Source organism: Taudactylus pleione, unplaced genomic scaffold (genome assembly GCF_031769625.1).
Source record: "Taudactylus pleione unplaced genomic scaffold, aTauple2 ptg000214l, whole genome shotgun sequence".
Classification (NCBI taxonomy): Eukaryota; Metazoa; Chordata; class Amphibia; order Anura; family Myobatrachidae; genus Taudactylus; species Taudactylus pleione.
Window position 1 is genome coordinate 10,511,456 of NW_028284616.1, and position 16,466 is coordinate 10,527,921.

Here is a 16,466-nt window from a genome sequence, read left to right on the forward strand (position 1 = left end):
ACAGCCATCCCTCCAAATGTGCCTAGCCCTATGCCTAGTCCAGAGGCCACAACATCTGCCTCTGGCCAGGCCAGCAGAAGGACATCCCGGATCCGTTCAGGCTCCCTTCCTACCCCGGCCAAATGGGCCAAAAGGCGATGACAGCACTGGCTAATTTTCCCACAATCCTTCTCTGTGTTTGCCCCATATTCCTTAATGCCCTAAACCTCCCTCTCCTTTCTTGTGAATTTTTTATTAATTGTGTTTGCTTGTGGATTTTAAATGCCACTTATTTTGTTTGTGTGTTTTGAAAATCATTTGTTATTTGTTTTTACGTTATCAAGTTTTTTTTATTTCCCCAAAATTTGTTTAGAAATAAACAAAAAAATAAAAAATTTTTTTTAGAAAATCTGCACAATTCTATTGTTAATTTATTCAAAAACTGGTTAAAAGGTAATCCCGCAAACAACATTACAAACAATACAACGGAAATCTAAACATTTTTGAGGGAAAAATAAACCAAGGGTTAAAAACAATTTCTGAGTTTTAATTAACACTTAGCAAAAAACAAAAGGACGATTGTTTTCTTGGCCCCTAAAAAATTAAGAAAAACAACCAACCTGCGTACAATATTGTTGCCTGAAAAAAAAAAACACGCAAATGTAAAATAAATTTGTAAGCTAATTGATTGTGTAACCCAGAAATTATCAGCTGAGTAGTTCACCTGCGTATGTTTGTTTGCAACAAAAAAATGGCTATTTGCTATTCACCTTACAAGCCTTTTTGCAATTCAAAACTGATTGTTTTTGAGGCCTCAATTGATCAATCGGGAAACCATCGATGAGCCACGGGAAGAACGAAGAGACCATCGTCATTGCGGTAGAGAATACCAGACCACAAGCTGAGCGAGCAGTTTGAATGGAAAGTGGATCAGACAGTGACGAAACCCTTGTTCCGTTCACATTGGCCGTTCGCATCAGATAATTTATGTATGCCCAAAAAACGCCTCGACACGCCTGCGTTTTCCCATCTCCACCCCCGTCACCGCCCCAAAACGGACAGTTCTGTCAATCACATTTGACATGTCACTTCCTGTTCACTATTCGACGAACGACTGGAAAAATTATCGCAAACAGCCGTACGCACATGCGCACTGTTACACCGACGCATGCGTGGTTTGACAACATCGGATGACTACGAGCGTACGACCGCTTACGAGCGGCTCTGAATGAGGGCCTTTGTTTGTTAAGCTCTACCTCGTTTCTTACAAAATGAGTTAAGAATGGATACTTTTCTAGTCCTTCAGATATTGCTTGGAATATAAATTACCCTATGTGTTCCTGGGTAAATGTAATGCGTTCTGCAACTCTTTCTGTAAGTGTCAGATGCAGATAGGATATGACTAAAGCTGGGTACACATTATACTATATGTGTATTCAGCGATACGACGGGCGACCTTTTCCCCCGGCGATGGGCCGACATATCGGGCGGCCGGTACACATTAGACGATCCGGTGCCCGACCGCCCGATATGTCGGCCCCTGCACATCCCGCTGCATGGGGTCATCAGACGCATCGTCAGGTTGAGCTGCATGTAGGAACGACCTAACGATGTGGCTGACGACCAAACGGGAGCATGCAACAGCCGACATAGGGCTGGACGAAAAGTCGAGGCCGGCTAAATGTTTTCACCACTGCAATCTTTTTGCCTCATTCGCCTGTTTGTATGCAAATTTAACGTGTACTTTCAAAATGCGTGTTACCGCTTTTTTTACCCTATTCAATTCCAAAACAGGCGAAAGCGCAGAGGTGCGAATGCAGCGAAAGGCGAAACTAGTGAAAATTACTGCTTATTTTGGGGAAATCGGTCTGTACCCCATAAAAAGCCTAACTGACTCTGGAAATCAATATAGAACAGTATTAATAGACCTAATAAAAGTATTTTAGCTTCTTAAATTGAAGCTATTTGCATAAGTGTGGATAAATTATAAAAAGCTATTTCTTTTGTGAAAAATAATTATTGTAGTTAAATGTTCATTTAAATGGGTACTAGACTAGTATATTTTTGTGTCTATAAAGTGCATTATAAAAAAGTAAACAAAAATACCTACAGCCACCTGCAATCCTAAAAACACCTGTCCCATCCATACAGCACTCCAGAATACCAGACCCAGTTCTTTATACCCATTTTCAAACACTTTTGCCTTTTTTGCCCCAAAAATTACATGTTTTTCGGGGTGCATTTCGATAATTTTTTTTAGGGTTCTGAACCAAGGGCCTAATTCAGACCCACGCGCGAGTGCTGAGCGCTCGCAAGTGGGTCGATGTTGGCCAAGTGCACATGCGCACGAGGGAGTCGGCTCTGTTGTGCGAATGCGCGAGACTCGGTTAGCGATGGCCAAGCCGTCGCTATGGGTCTCGCTACAAAGGGGGCGTGCTGTCGATGGTGAGTGACAGCACGCCCCCTTTGGGGAACGTGCCGGGGGTGTGGCTGCCCAGACGGAGGCGTTCCCATGGGAACGCCTACCATCTGGGGCCGGCCCCACTGACATCACAAGTGATGTCAGTGGGAGTGCTCTCGGCTCTGCTAGAGCCGAAAGCACTCCAGGGCTTGCGGCAACGAGACCCTACCACAAGGGTCTCATCGCAAGCCCATCTTTTTGGCCGCTCGCTATAGCTGTGGGTGGTCACCCACAGCTATACGAGCAGCCAGGAGGCCGCTCTAAAAACTAAGAGGGACGGCCCTGATTCAGAGCGTCCAGCTAAAAACTTAGAGGGACAGCCCTGTCAGAGCGTCCGGCTCTGAATCAGGGCCCAAGTCCCCACATTTTTAGTTAAAAATAGGGATTTTGCACATCTTTTCTACTGCCTTTGTGTGGAGAAACTTTTTGTCCTGTTTTTGCCTATGGAGTTTTCGCACATGCTGGAATTGAATAGGACAATACTTTGGAATGTGGTGAAAACATCTCATTGGCGAATGTTTTTCGCAGATAGCGTCTTTTCACCTCTAATTGAATACGGCCCATAGTGGGTACACACTAGAAGATTTGGACGATATGTCATTCCGATATGACAAAATTGTGCATATTGTCTGAGAAATCGTATAGTGTGTACCAGGCTTTGGCACATATCCTCCTACCATTCCAATTTTAGTGGGACAGCCCATCTTGTTGGGCGCAATCCTGCTGTCCCCACCACAGAGGGAAAAGCTTAGTAGGGCAGTAGATGCAGTGGCGGAACTAGAGAGTGGTGGGCCCAGGTGCAAGAATATGCTTTGCCCCCCCCATTCCTGGCACTCCACACCTCAACATCTGAGCCTACATATATCCTTCTCTCCCCCACTAGTACTATGCCCCCGTCGCCTGCATGATCCCTGCAGAGACAAGGTAGGCTTACATATGGTGGCACATATGGTGGCTAGAGCCGGAAGCTCACCACTGACATCACAAGTGGGGCCGCCCCCAAACGGCAGAAGGAATGCCTCCGTTTGGCCAGCCACCCCCCCACCCCGCCTACAAAACAGTGCGAGCTGTCGATCACCATCGACAGCCGGCCCTTTTGTACTGAGCCCCGGAGCGAGAGAATTTCTCTCTCGCTCCGAGGCTTGTGCACGCGTTGTGCGGCCGCTGCGCGTGCGCAGGGCCTCAACATCGACCCGCTTGCGAGCGCTCATCGCTTGTGAGCGGGTCAGAATGAGACCCATAGTGCGGTCAATTAAAGGACAGGTCAATCCGTATGCACTAGTGAATTCCTGATCTGATTCAGAGATTTACGCAATGGCGATAATTTTGCAGATGGATCAATTGTTTGATATTGGCCATACGTGCAAGTTGTAATGCGCATGTGCAGTGATTGCAATGCGATTACGCCTGCACAGGGGAACCACTTGCAAAGTGAAGGACAGGTAGTCATTATTTGGGAGTGGTAACGGGAAGGCGGGGTGTTTAGAAAAAGACAGGCCTGTCTGTCTGTTTAAATGCTGTTTCATGGGCGTGCATAAATCAGCCATTGCGATCGCCTTCACAGCATGAGAGCTCTCTGCGTGTCAGGAGAGCTGCAGTGTTTGTGGCTGGTCAGACTTTACTTATATGCTTCATGACTGCCCAATGTGCATTGATTGTACCAATGTTTATGCTGTTGCACGCCATCAGACTGATATGAGAAGGCAGCAGAGGGCATCCCTATGCTCGGCTGTGGTTTGGAAGGTATCAGCATATTTTAGCTCCTGATATCCATGAGCGAATGCAGTTGCTATAGCATACATTTCGGAATCAGGCCCCCTATCCTTTTGCTGGTGTCTGATTTGGCGCATGCACAATCGCCAATTTATTTCTTTGGCGCATTCATTCGCAGTATGCTGAAATTATGCTGTGACCGAGACAGGGGCTAATGACACAAAGAGCCTGGTCTCACCCCCAGAGTGATTACCTGCATCTCCTCTACGGACTTCTCCAGGAGAGGAGGAGGAAAATGTGCAGAGAATAGATTTTAGAGGAGTTCAAATCTAAAATCCAGGGTGTATATTTACGAAAGTGTGCGTTCCTTATGGGTTTCTACAATCAGCTCCAGGAGGGAGCTGATTGTCGGCTAACAGCGGGGGCGTGTCTGGACAGCTGTGACACGTTGGGGGTGGAGCCGCATGATCACATCATCATGGCACCGCCCCCTTTTCACAATGCCGTTATTTTCCCACTATGAAGCAGAGGGTGGGGCTACGATGACGTGATTCAGAGAGAATTGCATCACCGCCCCCCCCCCCCCACTGCGGGGATTTTATAGTGTATTCTGGGGGGAGGTCAGGAGGGTACTGGAGTTTCAGGAGGCTTGCCTGCCTTTCTAAATTGTGGGGCCGGGAGCAACACCCAATATTCGGGAGGCTCCCGGCCAAATCGGGAGAGTAGGCAAGCCTGACTTTAGTATATATACCCCCAGGAGTGTGGAGAAGAGGGTTGGTTGTCATCGGGTATTCCAGCTCTGGGCTTACCAATTTGGGTCTGGTTAACGTTATGGCAGGGGGACCCTACGCTGCCCCCCCCCCTGCTATTGCATTATACTTAATGGAGTACAATAAGCACAATAGGTATGGCATAGGGAGGTTGTAGATGTGACAACAATGAAGGGCCTGTAATACAAGGGACAGCCTGCAGGAGATGCATATACTTGAATGCTGCACACTACTGAGAGTAGGATGATGAGCAATCCACTACTAACGTGTAGTGGGACACATGCTGGAAATGGTGTGAAGTATAGCCCAGATTATAGATGCTTGAGATGAATGTGGACTAAAAAGTAGAGATGTGCACCGACCCCCGTGTTTTGGTTTTGGATCTGTATCTCCTTCGTGTTTTGGATCTGGATTTGGCTTTGCCAAAACTGCCCTTCCGTGTTTTGGTTTAGGATCTGTTTTTTTACCCAAAAAAATTGATAAAAACTGCTACTTGATCTGGACTTTTTTTGTTCCTACAGTATTATTAACTTCAATAACATTAATTTCCACTTGTTTCCATTACATTGTGACGACTTCACAGCTCACAATATTGTTTTCATCCAGTTTAGGTCAAAAAGTTGCACCAAGCTAGCTGGCTGACTAAGATAAGCGGCAGCAGTGGGCGGCACAAACACGTGGCAATTCAACTTCCAACATGGCACATAAGGAAACATATGTATTCATTACTTAAGAGACCTGAGGTAGATGGAGTATGTATGTAGTTGAAGGCAGGCAAAGGAAGGTTTGATTAAAATTTATGAGGAAGGAGGGGAGAGCATGGGTGAATAATATGACCCATGTTTTGCCCACAAAATCAACTTGGTGGTTCAGAATAATTTTTAAAATTAAAGGGGCATGCAGGAGATGCTGTCTGTGGCCATAAATATTTTTGGACATTTTTGGAATTCAGCAACTGCATGTGAAAGATTGCAGCAGCTGCTGGTATTTCAACTTCCAACATGGCACATCTTGAAACAAATGTTTTTATTATTAAAGAGGCCTGAGGGAGTTGGAGTATGTATGTAGTTGAAGGCACGGAAAGGAAGGGTTGACTCGTAGTAAATTTTATTTAATATTTTGATTCCAAAGGAAATTTATGAGGGAGGAGAGGAGAAGGGGAGAATTTACAAAAAATACAAAAAATATTGAAATCATTCACATCAGTCCTTGCCCCAGTTGAGCTCTTTGGTGGTTCCGCAATTTTTTTTTAAATGAAAGGGGCATTGCAGGAGATGCTGTCTGTGGAAGCACACAAAATGGAAGCTCTAAACAGGAAGGGGGCAGAGGGATTTAAAAGTCTGGTACTAAACCTCTCTGGCATCTGACCAAACATAGCTGTTATGATCAAGGAAAAGCAAGCCCACCAGGTTAGTATCTACAAATCAAGGTTGAAAAATGGCATGAGTATTTTGAAAGTGTAAGAGGTGTGCGGTGTGGTGCCTGCTGCCATGCAGGTGTAACCTTGTGGCTTACCTGACGTCACACCTTCAGGCCGCATGTTGATCAGACGGTCCTGGAATTCCAAACAGGACATGGACACGATGACCTATATCGATTCCTGCCTGTCTATACCTTCTAAAATTGTTGCTATTTAGCATTATGAGTCGCACAGTAAATAAATGCTTTCAGACTTTGAGTGTGGTTCCAAAGCACAAAAAGTTATTATTCAATATAAAAACAGATGGTAACACGCTGTGATCTAAATACAATTAGCGCAAATAAATCATACAGACCCAAGGTACAGGTGTTACATACACACGTGCTCTGGACCCAGATACCGGCACCAAAATAGAAACCTCCGTCAACAGCAAAGCAAGCAGACTGGCATCCAGGTTTAGAGAGCCCACATATATACTCTTACAGAGATAGGCAATACAATAGAACAGTTTGGCATGATTCCATTGGTTCTTCTTCCTGGGTCTTCTGTAACAGTATAGTTCATAAGTCAATTCGAATGGACACAATCCAGCCTCCAACAGCTCTTTGTGTCCTGTTTCCCGCTGCATAATAAATCTAAGCTGGCTACATTACAAATTACATTTTAATGTTTAACTCTCTATAGTCCATAGTTTGCAGACACATGTTGCGATCTTCTCACCGATGGTACCGGAAATGTACAAAGACACAGTGGATCAGTACAACACCAAACATCGTCTGCTTACCATGTACTAAACCTTAGATATCAAATCACATTTATTTCACAACATTAATAATACGGAATAAACCTTGAATATTACACTTTAATGTCTAGGGAACCCTTTTTATGTAAGTGTGCAGTGTGTAAGTATTGGGGAATTGAGAAAAGACGCTAGTTAGCATTGTGCGACCACGTGTTTGTGGAGTACACCATGGTACGTGTTTTGCAGGGTTGATAATTTTATGTTTTAGTGACTGTCTGTATTTATGTGGTGAGTGTCACAATCCTGGCTAGTTTTTACCTTTTGAGACTTACCTCTGCCAGCTGCTCCATGGATCTGTGTTTGTAATTCCCCTTGGAGATCTGCTCTGGCTGAATCATGCTGGCTGTGACAACCCTGTGTGTGCAGACTGCTCTCCTCCCCACACTGATTAATCACCTGGACTCTGCCCTGTCTGTGAGCATTGCTAGTCTTAATTGGAATCACAGGTGTGGTCCTGATTCTCAAGGGCTGCAGAGATGATTACTCCCTCTGCATGTTGTGCCTTGTGCTCCACTCTGAATGCCACTGCCAGACCACCTGTCTGTATCCACCAATCGCTGCCAGACTCTAGGTATATAGATCCTCTTCTAATAGCACTCAGTGCTTGAACATCTCATTACATCCCGTGGTGTACAACTTGTGCTATAGCTGTACCTCTGAGTACCAGTGTGTCCCAGGCTCCTGCTGGTTCCTAGACCAGTGCTATCCGTAAGCCTGCTGCGTTCAGCTATCCATGCTACCTGTCTCTCACCTACGGCTCCCAGGCCACACCAAGTAGCTTCCACACTACCATCTCTCACCTACGGCTCCCAGGCCACTCCAAGTAGCTTCCACGCTACCATCTCTCACCCATGGCTCCCAGGCCGCACCAAGTAGCTTCCACGCTACCATCTCTCACCTACGGCTCCCAGGCCGCACCAAGTAGCTTCCACACTACTACCTCTCACCTACGGCTCCCAGGCCACTCCAAGTAGCTTCCACGCTACAATCTCTCACCCACGGCTCCCAGGCCGCACCAAGTAGCTTCCACGCTACCATCTCTCACCTACGGCTCCCAGGCCGCTTCAAGTAGCTTCCACGCTACCATCTCACACCCACGGCTCCCAGGCCGCACCAAGTAGCTTCCACACTACCATCTCTCACCTACGGCTCCCAGGCCGCTCCAAGTAGCTTCCACGCTACCAGCTTCTCCACACGGCTCCCAGGCCGCACCAAGTAGCTTCCACGCTACCATTTCTACCCATGGCTATCCAGCCACTCCACATAGCCACCCAGCTACCAGCGTCTACCCATGGCTATCCAGCCGCTCCACGTAGCCACCCAGCTACTAGCATCTACCCACGGCTATCCGGCCGCCCCACGTAGCCACCCAGCTACCAGCGTCTACCCACGGCTATCCGGCCGCTCCACATAGCCACCCAGCTACCAGCGTCTACCCACAGCTATCCGGCCACTCCACGTAGCCACCCAGCTACCAGCATCTAGCCATGGCTATCCAGCCGCTCCACGTAGCCACCCAGTTACCATCTACCCATGACTTCCCAAGCCACAACAAGTAGCTTCCATGCTACCATCCGTCTGCAAGCTCATCTACTGGTACCCCGACCAGCTCAGCCAGCCTACCTGCCAGTCCCAGTCCGGTCCCTCCAAGTTCCTTCTGGTCTCACTCCAACGCTTCAAGTTTCCAGTTCTAGTCACTCATCACCAAAGGCAGTTCTCACTGCTACCCACTTCTTATATTAAAAGAGCTATTCATGTTATCCATGGTTCCAGTCCAGCCGGCCTCCAGTGTTTCCAGTTCATCACCTGAGACAGGTAACTCACTAGCACCAACTGTGACAGTGAGGACTTTTAACTTCTTTCTATTGCTTGGGAATCGCACGTCACTAAATAATAGCATCGCCGTATGTAATTATAATGGGCGAGAGTCACTAAAATGGCTCTGGGCGGCCAGTCGCAAAATGGCGTCTCATTGCCATTGGCAAAATGGCATCGTGTAGATTTAATTTTAAACCGATCCTGTCTCAGCCAATTATCCGGCTTCGACACCTAGGCGGAAGGAGATGACGTGAGAACCATCCTTCCTCAACACCGACCGACACGCCCTACCATACCAAGGACTACACAAAAGATTCGTATTTAAATGAGGATCATCACTGGCACTTTTGGCCTCAGATCCTGAATTTCACCTATAGGTACTCGCGCACCAGGTGAAGACTCAACCTTGCACCAGAGTCCACTGTATGCTCCGGAAGAAAGGAGGATAGGCAGAAACAAACCGACAGCAAAAAACAGACAGATACAAAGGTTCTCACCGGTAGTACCCTTGGGTTTCGTCCCGCTCGATCCCACACACAGATCCCTGTAGGGGAGAGAATAATACGCCATGCAGGGCCCTTTCCTGCTCTAGCAGTGTGTGACACTAATACACCTATCTACATTAATACTGGCCCTAACTCACCGGCCTAACAAACTATGTGTGTGGTGTAATACAATCTGCAAATGCAATAGTTGGTAACAGGGCTACATTAATTACTCTGCACGGCACAACATTCCATATACATAGTAAGGACAGATTTATACAATTCCAAGATATCCACAGACCAATAACTTATGTGCTACCCTTTTAATCCTGCTTAACTAGAGCTGGTCAGCTCCTCACCTATGTGACTGAGAAACACGTAATTTCCGTGGGAGCCTGACAGCTCTCCACGGGGTACCAATGAGGGTTAGTGCTATACAGCAACTCACAACTCTCTTGCACATTTATGCAGGGGATACCTACTTATTATCCCAGTGATCTGGGCCTATTGCACAGACCCACTGAACAAACTCAGCGCCCTGGGCCTAGCGCCCAGGGTCTTACCGGGGGTTCAGGCTTTATGCCTGCCTACTGCAGGGCACAGGAGGGACTTGGGCCTACTGCCCAGAATCCCCTTTTATTTTTATGAGGCTTCAGGCCTATGGGCCTGCCTAATGGAGGTGCTTACTTAATGGCCTGGGCCTAATGCCCATGCCACTTAATATGTAGGTTGGCCCGCCTATTTGCACTTTTAGTGAACTGGGTCTAACACCCATGTCACTCACTCCTAAAAGGGGTTAATTTATAATCTAAAGGGCCTATTGCCCCCTATGGCACCCGGTACTAGTGCCCGCCTATATGCCCACAAGCCTATTGCCTGAATTTACCCCATGGGCCTAGTGCCCGACAACCCTGGTGGTCTTGGGAGGGGTTAATGGTAGGCCTCATGGAGGGCCTACCTGAATGGTGGAAGAGGCTGCGGAGGAGAGCTTCGTCAGCTCTTTCACTTTCCACCCCCGCAGTCCTCTCCGGTCCTCAGCCGCATTCTTCTCCCACTGGCCCGTCCTAGCCAGCGGCACCACCTCTTCTTTTCTTCCTCCATCCGGTGCCTCCTATCTTCCTTCTTGACAGTGTCGTCTTCTGGCCTCTTCCGCAGCCGCAGGAACTCTTGCCACGGCTTCACTCTTCTTTTCTTTAGGAGGTCTTCTCTCCTCACTCTTCGCTGTTGGACTGACTCTTCCCGCTCTGCGGCGTCTATTATAAGAAGGCACGAGTGTGCGTGGCTATGACGCGGTGAGGCGTTATTGGCACGTTGCATCTGCCTCCTATAGGCTGCTGGACTTGGCTCGTGGCCCGAGCTCAACACCCTATGGACCCGATGCCGCTTCAAGGAGCCGAGCTTCACTCGCCGCCACTTTACCACCGGCACTGGTGAAAAAGACCAGGTGGTCCCTTCACCAGGAACCTGCCGCTTCTGCACCGCCAACACTGGGGACAAACTCACTGTCTTAGCGCCGGCTACGGAGGTGTCAGACACATCATCCTCACTGGCCACTGTTGCTGGGATCAGCCACTTGATCCCAGCATGGCTTTCCACATTAGTATACCTATTTGGGATTTTAGCTGAAATAAATACAATATGAAACAAAAAAAATTGAAGCGTCAGAGCAGCGGCACAAAAGCATGGCAGTTTAAAAAAATATAGGACATCTATGAAATATTTGTCACAGAGCAGTGGCAGACAGGATGGCAGTTTTATAAACTGCAAACGCAACATTACATGAAAGTAACAGCCCACTGGGTAGGTGTATTGCCATCAGCGGCACCAACAGCAGCAGCAGCATCTAAGAAATAGCAGCTCATTCAGCGGCAGGTTACTCTGTGTATCACCGGCTTCACTAAGAGGCATACCACAAACAACCTTTTAAAAAAACTCAGGAAGTCATTGCAAAATGACTTACCCCGCTTGGACTCTCCTTGGGATTTATTTCATTTCTCAACATTTGTAGGGAGAACCGGACCCGCTCATCTCAACTAAATAGGATGCAGAATGCACTTGCAATGCAGTTAGCTCGAAATTGAGTCAACTGCAGTATGTACTAGTAAGTGCAGGTAATTGCAGACTGAAGGCCTGATTCATCAAGGATTGCAGTTACTTATACGCATGCAATCAGCCGATTGTTGCATTCTGCGCATGCATCGCAGTGCGCGAACTAGCTATTGAGATTGGTACTGCGACTACAGAGGATACGCAGACCCATGGCAGAGTGATTGACAGGAAGTGCCGTTTGTAGGTGGCGATGGGGGGGGGGTGTTTGGCCGAACGCAGGCATGCCAGTGCATTGGGACGGGGTTGCAGGGGCGTGCTTATATCAGCCACTGCTAAACCATACGCAGCCTGAGGCTTCGTAATGTGCGCTGAAGTAAGCAATTCCTGAGTGAGGTCTGACCTGCCTTAACTGTGCATATGGGTCCGATGTTACCGATTGTTTCGGTGTGTTGCCCAAGTGTATGGATGTGAGTAAGGGGAAGTTGGCATCTTTATGTTAGGCTGCGATCGCAATGCGAATGCAAACATTTACATATCACCGCTGATATTAGCAACTGCGCTGCGTGCGTATAAGCAGAACAGCGATCCTTGCTGAATCAGGCCCTGAGTCAGATAAAGACACACTTTGTAAATGCAGGTAGCTGGTAACTAAGGGCCTGATTCAGCAGTGATCGGAACTGCAATTATGCACGCAATCGGCGGATTGTTGCATTCTCCGCATGTGTATGTGTGACACCCATGAAACGGACACCCCTAGGACTGTGAGGGGTTAATACCACCTTGGGCAAGGAAGGAGTTAATACATATCTCCCCAGCACGTGTGAAGCAAGGGGACAGCTGGTGCTGATTGGATGAGCCTGTCCTGTCTCTCAAGCGGTGGGTGTGGTCAGGTGCCCGCGAAGAAGAGGGTGAATTATAGAGGGCGTGCCAGTAGCTGAGGAGAAGTGTGGCGTGCAGCACGAGGACAGCGGGCAGAGACCGCCAAGCTGCAAAGCTCTAGAGGAGTGTGGAGCAGCCGAGCTGGGAGCGTGGACGCCGGGGACCCGCGGAAGATAGACCGGGTCAGGTGAGCCACAGCAGTGGGAAGTTGGGACCAAGAGCAGCACACCATTAAGGCGTCCAGCGCAGCAGCAAGAGCCGCTCGTGGAGGTACACAGCCACAGTGGCAACACGCAGTACAGGGTAATCATCCTCCCTGCCCCATACCACAGCAGCAGCCATCATAGGGTAACTTCAAAGCACCCTCATTTCAGTTATACTACTTATAAGAGAAGGCGCTGTCCTATTGTGATTTATAACTTTTTCTGCCAACCACAAGATGGCCGCAGGCCAGCAGCAACACTTGCTTTGAGTTGCCATGCTGCCAACCACAAGATGGCCACCGATTAACTGCAGTGTAGACATACAGCTCCAGCAGTGGAGAAGTTACATAGCCTTGCACCAGAGGTAACTACAGGAGTGGTGAGTGGAAGATTGATTGCACCACAGGCAGAGCTGCACTGACACTCAGTAGTACTGGACTTTCTCATACCTTGTTGCAAATAGCAGAACCTCAGTGTTACTTTCACTTTTATGATATAGGAGTTATCTGCTTCACTGACCAAGCTCACCACTATTTACCCTGCATGCTTTCCGGATCACACCAAGACTGTCCTATTTCACAGCACAGTGATTCTTTGATACTTGAAAGCTGGAATACACTACTTAAAGGAGATAATATAGCCCTTCAACCTGGGATAGAACTGCGGGACACTTTACAGTAACAGTTGTCTAGGAATATTGAATAACCTTCTGATTGCCTGAGAATTGAATGTGCCTATAGAGAGAAAAGTGGAATTAACATTCAGTGACTGAATTGCTGTACTGTGTACAGGACTTCCATATACACATTGGCGATTCTTCCCTCCCAGATTTAATACTAACAAACGTTACACTAAGTGGGACTAGTACCGTGGTCAACTTAAACTGATCTATAAGAGCTCCACCAGCTGCAGCAGTGAAGACTGGTAGGAATACAGTGTTTTGTGTTTAAGGTCATCTGGACATTGAAACTGTTAGTTTAGTACTGACATCATTGCTGAATTGTTTTCTTGTAGTGTGCAACCGTTTGAGATAAGAATGTATGCTCAATACTGAATTTAACTGTGAATAGTAATGTAAAAGTTGCCTTACATTGTATGGTCATACTGCCGAAGTATTATTACACCAATCCGTATGGTGCCGTGCAAATGCCATTGTTTTTATGTGTAATCTCATTATTGATGTTTTCCCCACTGATGCAATACAAAGGCTGCCTCATTGAATACGGAGTGTTATTTATGCAAGTGCCCTGCCGACTCTCTAATAAACCTGTGTTCACAAAATAAAAACCACAAGCTGCCTCGTCACCCCTTCATGTGCTTCCATTACTCTCACCTCTCCGTAAGTCGAGTGAAGATTGAACCACAACACACAAGGTAAACTCTTTACTTACCACATAAAGTCAAGGTTACCACAACTGGCGTCACGAACAGGATTAATGGAGTCCAAAGTGAGAAGGTTGGAAGTATAGACGAGCCATGTCGACCGATCCACCAGCCCAGGCAGTACCGCCTGCTGGCGCAGGAGCACCGATCAACCCACCTGTGGCACAGATCAATCCTATCATGCTCCCCTATTACTTCGGAGCCCCGTGGCTCCCCACGTATTCTGGTGAGGACCATGGCACAGAAGGAAGCACTCTCACCGAGTTTAAAAGGAAGATGACCTCTATGTTCCGTTTGTACCCGCTAAATGATCAGCAGCAGGTCGAGATACTCATTGGGCAATTGAAGAATTCGGCACTCAGGGAAGTGACGTCCTGGCCCACCAGAGAAAAACAGAACGTAGAACAAGTCCTTAAACGACTGGCGACCACTTTTGATGCCTGTACCTTATCCACCTTGAAAATGAGGTTATATGTTTGTAAACAAAAACCTGGGGAGAGTCTGCGTGACTACGCCCTCACCCTGCAGGAGGCCTTGAGGGCAATCCAGGCTGTCGATCAGGAAGAAGTCAGGAACCCGGATGAGACCTTGGTCACCCAATTGATAGAAGGAGTTAACAGAGAAGGAACACGAGTTCAACTGCGACTACTGCGACTACAACTTCCGACGCATACTTTCTTAGACTTTAAAGAAGCGGCTATCAAAATGTTGGGCACGGTCGAAGAGCATAATACGGAATTCCCAGAATTACCAAGTCAGTCCTACTCGGCAGAAGCTGGCTTATGGAATGCATGTCAGGCACCAAAAGAAACCAACCCCACCTCCCTTGGGCTGCAGCTGCCATCCCCTGACCCAATACAACTGTTGAGGAAACAGATGGAAGAAATGACATTGGGAATGGCAGAGATACGTAGGGAGGTGCATAGCCTAGCTCAATCCCAACCGGCAGATTATGAAGAGCCGCGGTGGCGGCCAAGAAGACAAAGGGCTGATGACTGGTGGGAACCACCCCGGGGACAAGGGAGAAGATCAACAGATCGGTTTGATGCTCAAGGCCATCCCATCTGCAGGCAGTGCCAGGAGGCAGGTCATGTGGAGAGACACTGCAGGCAAGAGGAGACGTTAAACTGCAACACCCCGAGGGTCGGGGTCAAGCCTCGGGGAGAACAGGAGTAGACCCGAATCCTGAAGATTGGTGGCCCCGGTATGTCGGGACGTATCCGACAATCCCAATTGTCATAAACGGCGTGGAAGTTTTGGCCATGTTAGACACATGATCCCAAATCACCACCATACAGCTACCTGCTTTTCAACGCTATTGGAAGGAGGGGCAGTTGCTGATGCCACCTCCCTCATGGCTGCAACTAATTGCTAGTAACGGACTGGGGATCTCCTGCGTGGGGTACTGGGAGGCTAATATGCAGATCGGAGAAACCCTCCTTCCACTACAGGGATGTCTGATCACTGAGAGCAGTGAAGCTAAAGTAGCACCGGTGATTCTAGGAATGAACGTCTTACAGCAATGTCCGGAGGAGCTATTGGCCACACTAAGGAGTGAATTGTCTCAGTTGGTCACCGGGGAGCGAAGAATCATACAGAAGACTATCGGGGTGCTTCAAGGTCATCAGAGGTTCGCCCATAGTGAGGGAGAGATTGGAAAGGTTAGACTAATGGATAGTAAGCCCATCAAATTGCAACCCAATTCAGAGACCATCCTCTGGGGCAAGGCACGATGCGGATCAGCTGGCAGAAGCTATGAGGCCTTAAAAGAACCCTGTTTAACGTCCGCTCGCCAGGAGGCGGTAGTAGCCAGTACCCTAGTCACTGTGGAGAACGGACGAGTCCCAGTGTGGATCTTAAATCCCCATAATTACGCAATCATTAATTAAGCCCGATTGTTGTGGACCTCATTTCAAGATGTCGTATATCCATCCTTACAAGCTAATCAGTGTCAAGTAACCACGGAGAGTAGTACAGCTGACGAGCAGGAAGATGAATGGTGGACAGAGATTCAGGTAGGGGATGGCAGCACACCGAGAGACCATAAGGCCGGAATCCTCCAGGTTGTGAAGAATAATGCTGAGACTTTCAGCCATAGCCCTACAGATCTGGGTATCGTGAAGGAGATACACCATCGTATCCTGACAGGGGATGCCCCACCCATAAAGGAGCGGCATCGCCCATTGGCACCAGCGCTATATCAGCCCATACGGCAACTGTTGGAGGACATGAAGAGCAATGGCATCATCCGAGAGAGTCACAGCCCATGGGCAGCCCCATTGGTGTTAGTTCGCAAAAAGGATGGCCAGCTAAGATTCTGTGTAGACTACAGGAAGCTAAATGCTATCACACATAAGGATGCCTATCCTCTACCCCGAATTGAGGAGTCTCTGACGGCGCTTAAATCTGCCAAATATTTCTCAACCCTAGATTTGACCAGCGGCTACTGGCAGGTTCAGATGAAGGAAGAGGACAAGGAGAAGACTGCCTTCGTCACACCAATG

The 16,466-nt window shown here is 48.0% G+C and overlaps 1 protein-coding gene across 1 annotated transcript; it reads left to right on the forward strand.

The window, feature by feature from the left end:
- Positions 1–11,958: 11,958 nt before the first annotated feature.
- Positions 11,959–15,138, forward strand: LOC148517593 (uncharacterized). The gene is made up of 2 exons (XM_088478396.1): positions 11,959–11,964; positions 14,131–15,138. The coding sequence occupies exons 1-2, from the start codon at positions 11,959–11,961 to the stop codon at positions 15,136–15,138; spliced, it is 1,014 nt and encodes a 337-aa protein (XP_088334522.1).
- The last annotated feature ends 1,328 nt before the right edge of the window (positions 15,139–16,466 follow it).